The sequence below is a fragment of the Chanodichthys erythropterus genome, chromosome 3, assembly GCF_024489055.1.
Source record: "Chanodichthys erythropterus isolate Z2021 chromosome 3, ASM2448905v1, whole genome shotgun sequence".
In the NCBI taxonomy this organism is placed as follows: Eukaryota; Metazoa; Chordata; class Actinopteri; order Cypriniformes; family Xenocyprididae; genus Chanodichthys; species Chanodichthys erythropterus.
The window spans coordinates 5,465,082-5,477,114 of NC_090223.1; the positions used below are offsets into that span (position 1 = coordinate 5,465,082).

At 43.4% G+C, this 12,033-nt stretch overlaps 1 protein-coding gene across 1 annotated transcript; it reads left to right on the forward strand.

Moving 5' to 3' along the window:
- The first annotated feature begins 7,168 nt into the window (after nucleotides 1-7,168).
- LOC137002689 (zinc finger protein 226-like) lies at nucleotides 7,169-11,692 on the forward strand. The gene is made up of 3 exons (XM_067362512.1): nucleotides 7,169-7,250; nucleotides 10,301-11,478; nucleotides 11,561-11,692. Exons 1-3 carry the CDS (start codon nucleotides 7,169-7,171, stop codon nucleotides 11,690-11,692), a joined length of 1,392 nt encoding a protein of 463 aa, XP_067218613.1.
- The last annotated feature ends 341 nt before the right edge of the window (nucleotides 11,693-12,033 follow it).

Consider the following 12,033-nt stretch of genomic DNA (forward strand, 5'->3'; position numbering starts at 1 on the left):
CCTCCTGGCGCGAGGATGCTGGCGACGTCGCGGTCTTCCTCGAGGACGAGGGGCTGGCTTATCCGGATGGTTCGTGTGGAACTCTGCCACCAGGCTGGGGTCTAGGATATCATCTGAATTGACCCAGGAGCGTTCTTCCGGACCAAACCCCTCCCAGTCAACTAGGTACTGGAGTGTGCGACCGCGACGTCTGGAATCCAACAATTCTCGGACCTGATAGATCTCCTCACCGTCGACCAAGACGGGTGGGGGGCCCTCGTCACTGGACCTCTCCTCCCCCTCCTCGTGGGGGCCATCGGCGGGTTTGAGCAGGGACATATGGAAAGTGGGAGAAATACGATAATGGTTAGGTAATGCCAAACGGAATGAGACTGGTGTTATCTGGTGCGTGATTTGAAAAGGGCCAACGTACCTTGGACTTAACTTCTTACATGGGAGTCGCAGGCGCATATCTCTTGTGGATAGCCATACCCACTGACCAGGGCGGTAAAGGGGTCCGAGGCGACGGTGGCGGTCAGCTTGTTCCTTCTGACGGCGAACAGCGTGTTGCAGGTGTGTGTGCGCTCTATCCCAGGTGGCTTCGCTACGGTTGAGCCAGTCGTTGACAGCTGGTACGTCGGTGGGCTCACCAGACCAAGGGAACAGGGGCGGTTGGAAGCCCAGGACACATTGGAACGGGGTTAAGCCGGTTGCTGGTTTACGGAGAGAGTTCTGGGCGTATTCAGCCCATAGGAGGTACCGGGACCAGTCGTCTTGATTGCCGTTGCAGTATGATCTGAGGAAGCGGGTGAGTTCTTGGTTAAGACGTTCGGTCTGCCCGTTGGACTGTGGATGGTACCCGGATGTGAGACTGACATTGATGTTTAGTGCTTGGCAGAAAGCGGACCACAGGCGAGATGTGAATTGCGAACCTCGGTCTGACACAATGTCCTCGGGTAATCCATATATACGAAACACCCACTGGCAGAGGTGTTCGGCAGTCTGCATAGCGGTGGGTAGTTTGGGTAATGGGATCAGACGACATGCCTTGGAGAAGCGATCCACTACTGTGAGTATGGTGGTGTAGCCGTTGGAAACAGGGAGATCAGTTATAAAGTCGACTGCGATGTGGGACCAAGGACGCTGGGGCACGGGTAGAGGATGCAGCAGACCGGCTGGGAGCTGATGAGAGGACTTATGACGGTTACAGATCGAGCAGGCTTTGACAAACTGAGTAGTGTCTCTCGATAGGGAAGGCCACCAGAAGCGGTTCTGTATGACTTGTATGGTAGCGGTGATGCCTGGGTGACCGACTGCTGGGGAGTTGTGAACCATCTCCAGTATCCGGGGGCGCAGAGCCGGTGGTACAAATGTTCTCTCCGGAGGACATTCTCGAGGGACCTCGATCTCTGCGTTGGCCTGTTCCAGTTCGGTCATAACGTCCCACTGTACAGGTGCGATAACAAGAGAAGATGGAATTATGGTTTCTGGGTCTTTGTGTTCTTGCTCACCTTCAAACTGACGCGAAAGGGCATCCGCTTTGGTGTTTCTTGAGCCGGGTCGATAAGTCACGGTGAAGTTGAAGCGTGAGAAGAAAAGGGACCATCGGGCCTGACGGGGGTTCAATCTCTTGGCGGTACGGAGGTATTCGAGGTTCTTGTGGTCCGTTAGTATGACAAACGGATGCACGGCTCCTTCCAGCCAGTGACGCCACTCCTCAACAGCCGCTTTCATGGCCAGCAACTCCCGATCCCCGACATCGTAATTTCGTTCAGCAGCATTCAGTTTTCTGGAATAGTAAGCACAGGGAAACATTTTAGGAGGATTACCTTGACGCTGGGATAGGATGGCGCCGAGACCTGTGTTAGATGCGTCCACCTCGACTATGAATGGCAGTGACGGGTCGGGGTGGTGCAGTATGGGCGCGGAGGTGAAGCGTTCCTTGAGCTGTTGAAAAGCGTGTAAGGCCTCAGGGGTCCATCTGAGTTGACTCTGACCTTTTCTGACCATACCTGTAAGAGGGTTGGCTATGGAACTGAAGTTGCGGATGAAGCGCCTGTAGAAGTTTGAAAAGCCCAGGAATCGCTGCATTTCTTTGACAGTCTGGGGCTGCGGCCATTTCAGGATAGTGTTTACCTTTCCCTCATCCATGGCGACGCCCTCGGGGCTGATGATGTACCCCAGGAATGAGATGGAGGACTTGTGGAAATCGCACTTCTCAGCCTTGGCATAGAGTTGATACTGGATGAGGCGCTTGAGAACCTGTCTGACCTGTTGCACATGCTCCTGCATGGTATCGGAGTAAATCAGGATATCGTCTATGTAAACAATAACAAAACGGTTAAGCATATCTCGGAACACGTCGTTTATGAACGACTGGAAGACAGACGGACTATTAACAAGCCCGAAGGGCATAACGAGATATTCGTAGTGTCCGGTGGCCGTTGAGAAGGCGGTTTTCCATTCGTCACCCTCCCGGATGCGAAGTAGGTTATAGGCACTCCGTAGATCGAGCTTGGTGAAGAATTTGGCTGTTCGGAGCTGTTCCAAGGCTGCAGGCACTAAGGGCAATGGGTAGCGAAACTTGACAGTTATATCATTGAGACCACGATAATCAATACAGGGACGCAGACCTCCGTCCTTTTTACTCACGAAGAAGAAGCCCGCTGAAGCGGGTGACGTGGAAGGGCGGATGAATCCTTTCGCCAGTTCCTCCTCGATGTATTTCTTCATGGATTCTGACTCAGGTTGGGAGAGCGGGAAGATACGGCCCCTAGGAGGTGTTGTTCCTGGGAGGAGATCAATGGCACAGTCATATGGGCGATGCGGTGGTAATTGTGTGGCGCGTACTTTGCTGAATGCCAGCGATAGATCCTGATAATCTGAGGGGATTTGGAACTCGGAACCGGGTGAAGAGTCATCGGCCTGGACTGTTCTGAGGGGTAGAGAGGTGACAGGAGACAGACATTTGGTAAAACAATTTTTATCCCATTGCAATATTTGACCCTCTCTCCAGCAGACGGTGGGATTGTGCGTGCGGAGCCAGGGTAATCCGAGTATAATAGCCGAGGTTGAGGTGGGTAACACATGGAACTGTATGAACTCTGTGTGCAATATGCCAGTTTGCATGGTTAAGGGTTGGGTGATGGTGTTGACTCGTCCGGAGCCCAGGGGTCGCCCGTCTATGGCTTCCACTGTGAGGGGAGAAGAACATTCTATTAGAGGAATGTTGTGTAGCTGTGCGAACGCTTGGGAAATGAAGTTCCCCGCAGCCCCTGAATCCAGTAAAGCCGTGGTATTCATTTGAGTGTTCTGAATCTGGAAGGTTATAGGTACGGACACAGTTAAATCTGAGTGATAATAGGGATTGGATTCACTCACCATGCGCTGACTTTCAGGACGAGTGCGGACGGGACAAGTGTTACGAACATGACCGGGACTGCCACAGTACAAACAAAGTCTATTAGTCAGGCGGCGATTCCTCTCCTCCTCGGAGATGTGGTATGCGTTGATTTGCATGGGTTCTGGAGTTTCTGCTTCTGTCGGCTGAATGGGGCGGACATTACGTCTCTGGCCGGACTTGCGAGCTCGAATCAGGTTGTCCACGTGAATGGCGAGTTCAATATACTGGTCCAAGCTCTTCCCCTCATCTCGACATGCCAGCTCTGACTGTAATTCATGAGACAATCCGCGTCTAAAACAAACTTTCAGGGTATCACTCACCCAGTTGGTTTGAGCGGCGAGAGTGCGGAATGCCAGGGCATACTCAGCCGCCGTCCTTCTGCCCTGTGACAGCTCCATCAGTCGATCACCCGCTCCCTTCCCATCACTCGGGTGGTCGAACACCGCTTTAAACTGCTGCATAAAGTAATCGAACGTGGAAAAGGTGGACCCATTCTCCCCCCATATGGCAGTTATCCACTCTAGTGCCTTACCAGTAAGCAGAGAACAAACAAAAGCAATCTTACTGGTCTCCGTGGGATATAAAGCTGGTTGTTGATTAATGAAGAGGGAGCACTGGAGGATAAAGCCCTTGCACTTGGCTGGATCACCGTCAAACTTTTCTGGCAGTGAGAGACGAGGGTTGCTAGGCGACGGCGTTCCTGCCGCGTGGTTAATGGCGGCCGCGGCGGGGGGAGAGGGCGCCGCTGGCGTGGGTATCTGCAGTCTCTGTAGTGCCTTAACTAGTTCCTCCGTGATGGAAGTGAGGCGATTAAGTTGGTGTTGATGGGCGGCGAGCTGGCTGGCCTGAGCAGACATCGTAGCACACAGGTGGGTAAAAGCAGCTGGATCTTGTTCTGGCGAAGTCTTCTGTAACGAATCATCACTCGGGCATTGATCCATTTGCATGCTTTATTAGAAGAATAGTAGTAATACAGGCAGGGTCAGACAGGAGCAAACTGGTATGTGAGGAACAGGCAGAATCGTGGTCAGACAGGCAGTAAGTCAGGGCTGGCAGATAACACTCACAGAAACGGGAAAACAGGCAGACGTCAGAGGTAGGCGGCAAAGGATCGTAGACGGGTATACAGGCAGACAGCAACAAGTAATCAAACAGGAAATAACGCTCGGAATTGTTCACCACGGCAAAACAAGACTTCGCGTCTGACAGGTGGATATGGCAGTCTTTTATAGTCCGGGTAATGTGATTCAGCTGCAGGTGTAATCAGTCCAAGGTACGGGCTTATGGGAAATGTAGTGTGGGTGAGTGTGTGTGCTAATATTCGGGTGATGGTTCCCTCCGATGGCCAGAGGAGGGAATCACGGAGTTCGTCTCCGTGACAGGGGCTTAACCGAAATCTATATTTTAATTTAATTTACTGACATGAAATGAGCGTTTTTTGTAGTATTCTTGGTTAAAGTTCATAAAATGTACATTATATACCATCATCTAGGGGGGTCCGGGGGCATAACCCCCCCGGTAAGAAATTTTTGTGTATTTTAAGGTTAAATGCATCAGTCTGGTGCACTTTGGAAGCTCAAAACTGAGAGCTTCAACCCATCTACAGAGTGCAAATGGAACAAAGAAACAGCATTGACTTGTACCTGGTCATGAAAGAGGGTTCAAACATCTTTTTAGTTGTGATATAGAGTCTCAGTCTACATTGTATTTTCGGATGCACACTTCTTTAAAACTCGCAGCACAGAAACCTCAAACCTGAAAGATTCAGGGCTTTTGGAAAAACATTTGGGGTTCCAGCCCCCTTAGCCCACCCCTAGCGCCGCCCCTGGATATAATGTTCAAATTATTCATTGTTAACGAAATTACTGAGGAAATGTTCGCTGACAGCTATCTCAGCATGCAGAAAATATGTTTTTTAATATTTTTTTTAGGCTACTTGCTTGAAGATACATTAATCATGTTAATGTACATTAATCATGTTATGGTATGATTTGTTTATTAAGGTTAAGTTGTACAGTCAGACACATAAGCATTACTTTAATAAGAGATAAGAGATATTTAATACATATTTAATCAAAATATAGTACCTAATGTGAATAAAATAAACAACTATTTGTTATGCTTAACCAATTTAAATAATTGCATCATTCAATACTATAGAATTAACAATAGACAATATAAAAATAGAATAAACAAATACATAAATATATTTACTTACCAATAATAAAAATGTTGTTAAATAAGAAATGTTTGTAGATATTATGTCATTTCCAGTTATTTATGTGTGGTTTCACTGTTTGGATGTTGTTACTGCAAACAATGACAAATATTTTAGCCAAAATCTTTGTTCACAACAAATGACAATTTAAATAATTTGTTTAATTTATAATTACTAAGTTATGGATCTGTTAATTTAATAAGTTAATAAAATATGGTTCACATCTCGCACGTTCCTCCAAAAGCTTATTTTTTTGAGGTCTCAGTGACACTTTGTTGGCCTATGTTTATTATTGTCATAGCTGTTGGTCTATGTTTATTATTGTCATAGCTGTTGGCCTATGTTTATTATTGTCATAGCTGTGTATTGAATATGACCACTTAAGTTGTGACAGTGAGAGACTGAGTGCATCTGTTCACACTGATTTCAATAGCAGATATCTTATTATAATGTCCATTGGTATCAATCTTAATATTTTTATGAAAATATGTTTTAAGTTATGATATTCCACCACTGGCACGCCATCAGGACTGTGGTCATCGTGGCCCTGAGGGGTGTGGCCCCCGCTGCGGCTGGCATCCCTTATTTTTCTGTATTGAAGGTGGCAACCCTACCTATATGGTTCAGTCTCATAGATATTGTAATGTCAATGCGGTAACGTGTAGTTACGATACTGCATATTTGAACTTCAGAAGCTGTTAAAATGAACAAAATCTTTCACATATCCCTAAAACTGTGCCTCAACTTGGACACTTTCAGTGGATTTTTGGTACTCAGATAAGTATGTTTTATGTTATCGTTTTGAAATAAGATAGATTTCTAGTTTATACATGTATTCTTCACAGACATTCCTCTTTAAATGCAATAAGTATCAGCTGTGAACCATGTTTTGGCCACTTTGAAGTCCCCATATCTATGAAATTGAACCATTTAGAGCTTTAAAAAAAATGAATTTTTCAAAAGAAAAGTATAAGAACCAGTTTTTAGTTTGAGTGACAGGCATGCAAGCTTTGGAAAAACTATTTATGGCACTCAGACAGGTATGCTCTCTGCAATTGTGTTGATTGAAAAACATGAGATGCATTTTTTTAGTTTCAACATTATTTGTTCTTCAGATATTCCTCTTTAAATGAAAAAGTATCAGCTCTATGCAAAATGACCCACATTTGGTTTTCGACCAATGGAAATGCATGCAATTGACTCATTGAGATCCCCACATAGCTGGAATTGACTGTGGGCCTTTAAAATGAAAAAATGGAAAAGGAAAGTTTAAGAACCAGAATCTTAAGATATCTTAAATACTACTTGAGTTACAGTCATGCAAACTTGAGATAAAGAACACAGCAAGTGCTTTTTTCTCCTCTTGTCAATCTTTGGCATATAATGCGACAAAGATTTGATTGATTTGATTGAACAACAACAAAAAAATTGAGCTGGGAAAATTTCTGAAATTTGGTTGATTTAACAGAATGACCCAGTAAAATCATTTAAATGTAATAAATGCTTAAATTCAGTAACTGATACAGTTTTGATTTCGACAGATCAGCTCCACATCAGTTCATCAATAAATGCTGGAATATTCCCATCAGACGAGCATCAGACATCAGGAAGAGCTGAAATCTGCAAAGACTGAGTTTATTAAAGAGGACAGTGAGAACATGAGTGATCCAGAACCCTGCAGAATGAAACACACTGAAGATACTGAAGAACAAAGAGGTTGGTGTTTATTCTTCATTCATTCATGATGCTGAACAACATTCATGACAGAAAGATTCAAACACATTTAGATAAACAAGTAAACTATGAAATGGGTACAAATGTTTCTTGTTTGATTTTCAACAAATGGTCAGTAAAGTGCTGTTTGAGAAACTTTAATATTAATTGTCAAAGTAACTTAAAACCTGATTTTGTAGTTACTAGTAAAGTTGTATTTCTCATAAGTAATAGAAGTTTCCATGTGAATAGGAACTTGCACTGCATCCTCTAGTGGACACTGTGGGGAACATCTGAAGCGTGACCGGTGTCTGAAGCACATGATTCAAACGCAACCATGTCATTGGTCCCTTAACGAGTCTTTAAATTAGAGCGTTGTTACTCTTTTTGTGAAGAAATAGTACATACTCTTGAGTGTGTATAGTAGGCAAACTTTGGGATACACAATGTCGTCATAAAATTGCGTCTTTAACGCTCTGTCGCATAGTTACATGCATCCTGTCACCCTAAACTGGTCTGTCAATCATCTTGTCGCAGATAACATCCTTCACGTTTCTTTTCATTTCCTACCATGTTGGAGAGAAAAGAAGTAGCACGTTGATCATAATGATGCATTTAATGGCCAAACGGATCTTTATAAAAGTTAGGTTAAATTTTGATTATTAGTCGCTCAAATCTCTTTATCTAAACCTCTGTTGGTTGCACACATCCACCATGCATGCTTTTAAACACTTTTTACAGTAACACTTTAGTATGGGGAACACATATTCACTATTAACTATGACTTTTGCCTCAATGAAATTACTGCTTATTAATAGTAAGGTTGTTTTTGTAGTGTTTTTATGTTTAGGTATTGGATAAGATAAAGATATGTAGAATAAGGTCATGCAGAATAAGGCATTAATATGTGCTTTATAAGTACTAATAAACAGCCAATATAATAATAATATACCTGCTAATAAGCAACTAGTTAATGGTGAGAATTGAACCTTAAAACAAAGTGTTACCCTTTTTACTTGTGTTTGTAATTCTGACCCGAATCCTCCTCCAAAGTGCAATGGGTTGTGGGCAGTATTAGTGTAGCCCTTCTAGCTCCAAGCGGGATGTGAACCCGGGCCCGTCCGCATGGGAGGTGGGTGCTCTAACAAGGATACTAAAGACCACAGTCTCTAGCATCAGTCGCCTACATCTGTTAAACTCACCCCCCTAAACCTCACTCCCATCTGGGTCACGGCACCAATGTAGCCCCTCCGGTTCGCACTTGCCTGCTCCAAGCGGGATGCAAACTTGAGCCCATCTGCATGGGAGGTGTGATTCATATTCCAGACCAAAGTTGCATTTTTACAGCTTGTGCTCTATTACTTGCCTTGGAACATATTGAAATTACAAGAGAACGAAACTTCATAATGTTTACTGATTCAAAATCCTGTCTACAAGCTCTGGAGTCTTTGAAGACAAACAATCCAATAATCATTGATACATCAATCAAAGCAAATCAGTTACGGAGACTTAAGTACAACATTGTTTTCTGCTGGATTCCAGGACATAGTGGCATTATTGGAAATGAGCAAGCAGACATGGATGCAAAACAAGTGCAGAAAGAATCAGTGAAAGAGGAGTGATGCTGATATGGCAATAAACTTAAATACTACTACTTTTTGGCTGCTATGATAAGCTCTGTCTGCAAGGGTGAGTTTGGTTTTGTCTCCTCTCATTATGAGAGTTGTTCTGCTAAGGCAAGGATGAGCAACTTCAGTCCTGGAGAGCCACTGTCCTGCAGAGTTCAGCTCCAACCCTGATGATAACTCTTTCTAGTAATCCTGAAGACCTTGATTAGCTTGTTGAGGTGTGTTTGATTAGGGTTGGAGCTAAACTCTGCAGAGCAGTGGCCCTCCAGGACCAAAGTTGCCCAGCCCTGTGCTAAGTCTTCCACTCACCTGAGCTCCATCTAGACCAGAGTTTCCCAACCCTGTTCCTGGAGGCATACCAACACTACAAATTTCCCAACGCTTCCTAATCAAGCACACCTGAATCAACTCATCAGCTCATCAGTAGATACCCCAAGATGGGAAATAAAGGAGTCAGATTAAGGAGATATCCAAAATGTGCACATGTTTTTGTGCCTCCAGGAACAGGGTAGGGAAACTTGACAGTCCTTCACAGACCTGTGTGAGGGAAACTGACTCCAGCACCAAGTCTGTTGAGTTGATCATATGCTGATCATAGCCGACATGGCAGTCAATTCCTCGGTATGGAGAAGTGGGTATTTTAGTCAACTAGAGGACGCAGTGTCTCGATCCACTTCTCAGGGACCCATGGTTACATGCCTAACCTAAGATGTTATTCGTAGTTAAAGATATAATTGATAACAGCGTTTATAAATGTGGCCAACACTGTACAGTTTGTGTAAAAACTGAGACAATGGATTGAGATTATTTTCTTATCCTCCCATCATGCTGTAGAAAGAGCCCAGATGATGTCACTTCCTGAGTGTCACAGTTCTAAGATATACTCTGTTTTTGAAAGGAGGAAAATCATGTCGGAAGTAACAGGGTTGAGTGAAATGTAGGGCACAGATAATGCTGATAAAAATTGTTAATTTTAATCTTGTTAAAGCTGTGGTCATGCTCAACTGTCTGCAGCATCACTCTTTGCAGCATCTTTTGCAGATAAATTCAGCTTGTATACAATAAACAAAAATAAATCCAAATGTAAAAATTTACTCCACTTGACTGCATAGAGTTTTCCTTCTTTTAAAGGGCAAGTCTTTACTTGATATACACTACATTTAGTCAAATAGATTAAATAGCAGTCCAAAATTTGCTGTTAAAATTATTATGTCACTATTCTCAAATTTTCTATGATAGTTTGACATTAGATTATTGTGTCGTTGTTCAGATAAATTCGTAGATCTCACTACACTAAAACAGGATTTGTTACAAAACAATAATTAGAAGATTTACTGAAAAAATTGTTTTTCTTTTCAGACCTGATGGAAGTGAAGGAGGAGAATGAAGAACTGCATGAAGTGGAGGAGGAACATCATGACAAACCTGGAGAAAAATCTTCGAGTCGCTCAAAGACTGAAAAGACATTTTTAAAGGAAACAAGAGCCAAAGAATCTACAACCTGCACTCAGTGTGGAAAGAGTTTCACATTCAAATATAATCTTAATGTTCACATGAGAGTTCATACTGGAGAGAAGCCGTTCACATGTGATCGTTGTGGGAAGAGTTTCAACCGATCATCACACCTTAGGAGACACATGAGGATCCACACTGGAGAGAAGTCGTTCACATGTGATCAGTGTGGGAAGAGATTCGCATACAAAGACAATTTTAAAGCTCACATGAGAATCCACACCGGAGAGAGACCGTTCACATGTGATCAATGCGGGAAGAGATTCGCATACAAAAAAAGTCTTGATGTTCATGTGAGAGTTCATAATAGAGAGAAGCCGTTCACATGTGATCAGTGCGGGAAGAGCTTCACACAATTATCAGAGCTTAAGAGACACAAGAGGATCCACACCGGAGAGAAGCCACACACATGTGATCAATGCGGAAAGAAATTCACATACAAACACACTCTTGAAATTCATGTGAGAATTCATAGTAGAGAGAAGCCACATGTTTGCCATCAATGTTGGAAGAGTTTTACGCAAATATCACACCTTACAATACACTTGAGAATGCACGCTGGAGAGAAGCCGTTCACATGTGATCAGTGCGGGAAGAGCTTCACAAACAAACAACAACTTAATGTTCACATGAGAGTTCACACTGGAGAGAAGCCTTTCACGTGTGACCAGTGCGGGAAGAGCTTTTCAAAGAAAGAAAGTCTAGACGTTCACACGAGAGTTCATACTGGAGAGAAACCGTTCACATGCACTCAGTGTGGAAAGAGTTTCTCATACAAAGAACGTCTTAAACTTCACATGAGGATCCACACTGGAGAAAGACCGTTCACATGTGATCAGTGCGGGAAGAGCTACACGCACTTTGCACTCCTCAAAGAGCACATGAATCTCCACACCGGAAAGAAGCCGTACGCATGTGATAAGTGCGGCAAAACATTTCTCTGGGCATCAAACCTGAAGAAACACCTGACAGTTCATACGAAGGAGAAGCCACATTCATGTTCTGTGTGTGGAAAGAGTTTTTCAGTGCTGCAGAGTTTACAGAGACATGAGAAAATGCATATAAGAGAAGACTTTTATTCATGTGAAACATTTAAAACTGCACCAGAGGATCCACACTGGAGAAAAACCGTACAAGTGTTCACACTGTGACAAGAGATTCAGTCTGTTAACACATCTGGAAACACACGAGAGGATCCACAGCAGAGAGATTCTGCACACGTGTGATCAGTGTGGATAGATTTTCACTATTAAAAGTGATCTGAAACGGATCTAAGAACTGTAAGGAAAGCCTGAAATGGGCACTTTTTGTGACGTTAACCTTATCATTTTTGATCAAAGGCTGAACTTCAGAATTTGAACTAAAATCGGCATTCTTAATATTGCTCTGAACATTTCAGACAGAGTTCAACAAACTTTAAATGACTTTTTTCACAAAATTAAAAAAATAAAAATGTGGGTGTGATGGGGTTGTTGTTTTTTTTTTTGCCCAAATTGGCCACTGCTCTAATAAATGGAGAGCATGTGGCATGCATGATATTAAGAGATCATGAATAATGTTGTAATAACAAAGATAATTTT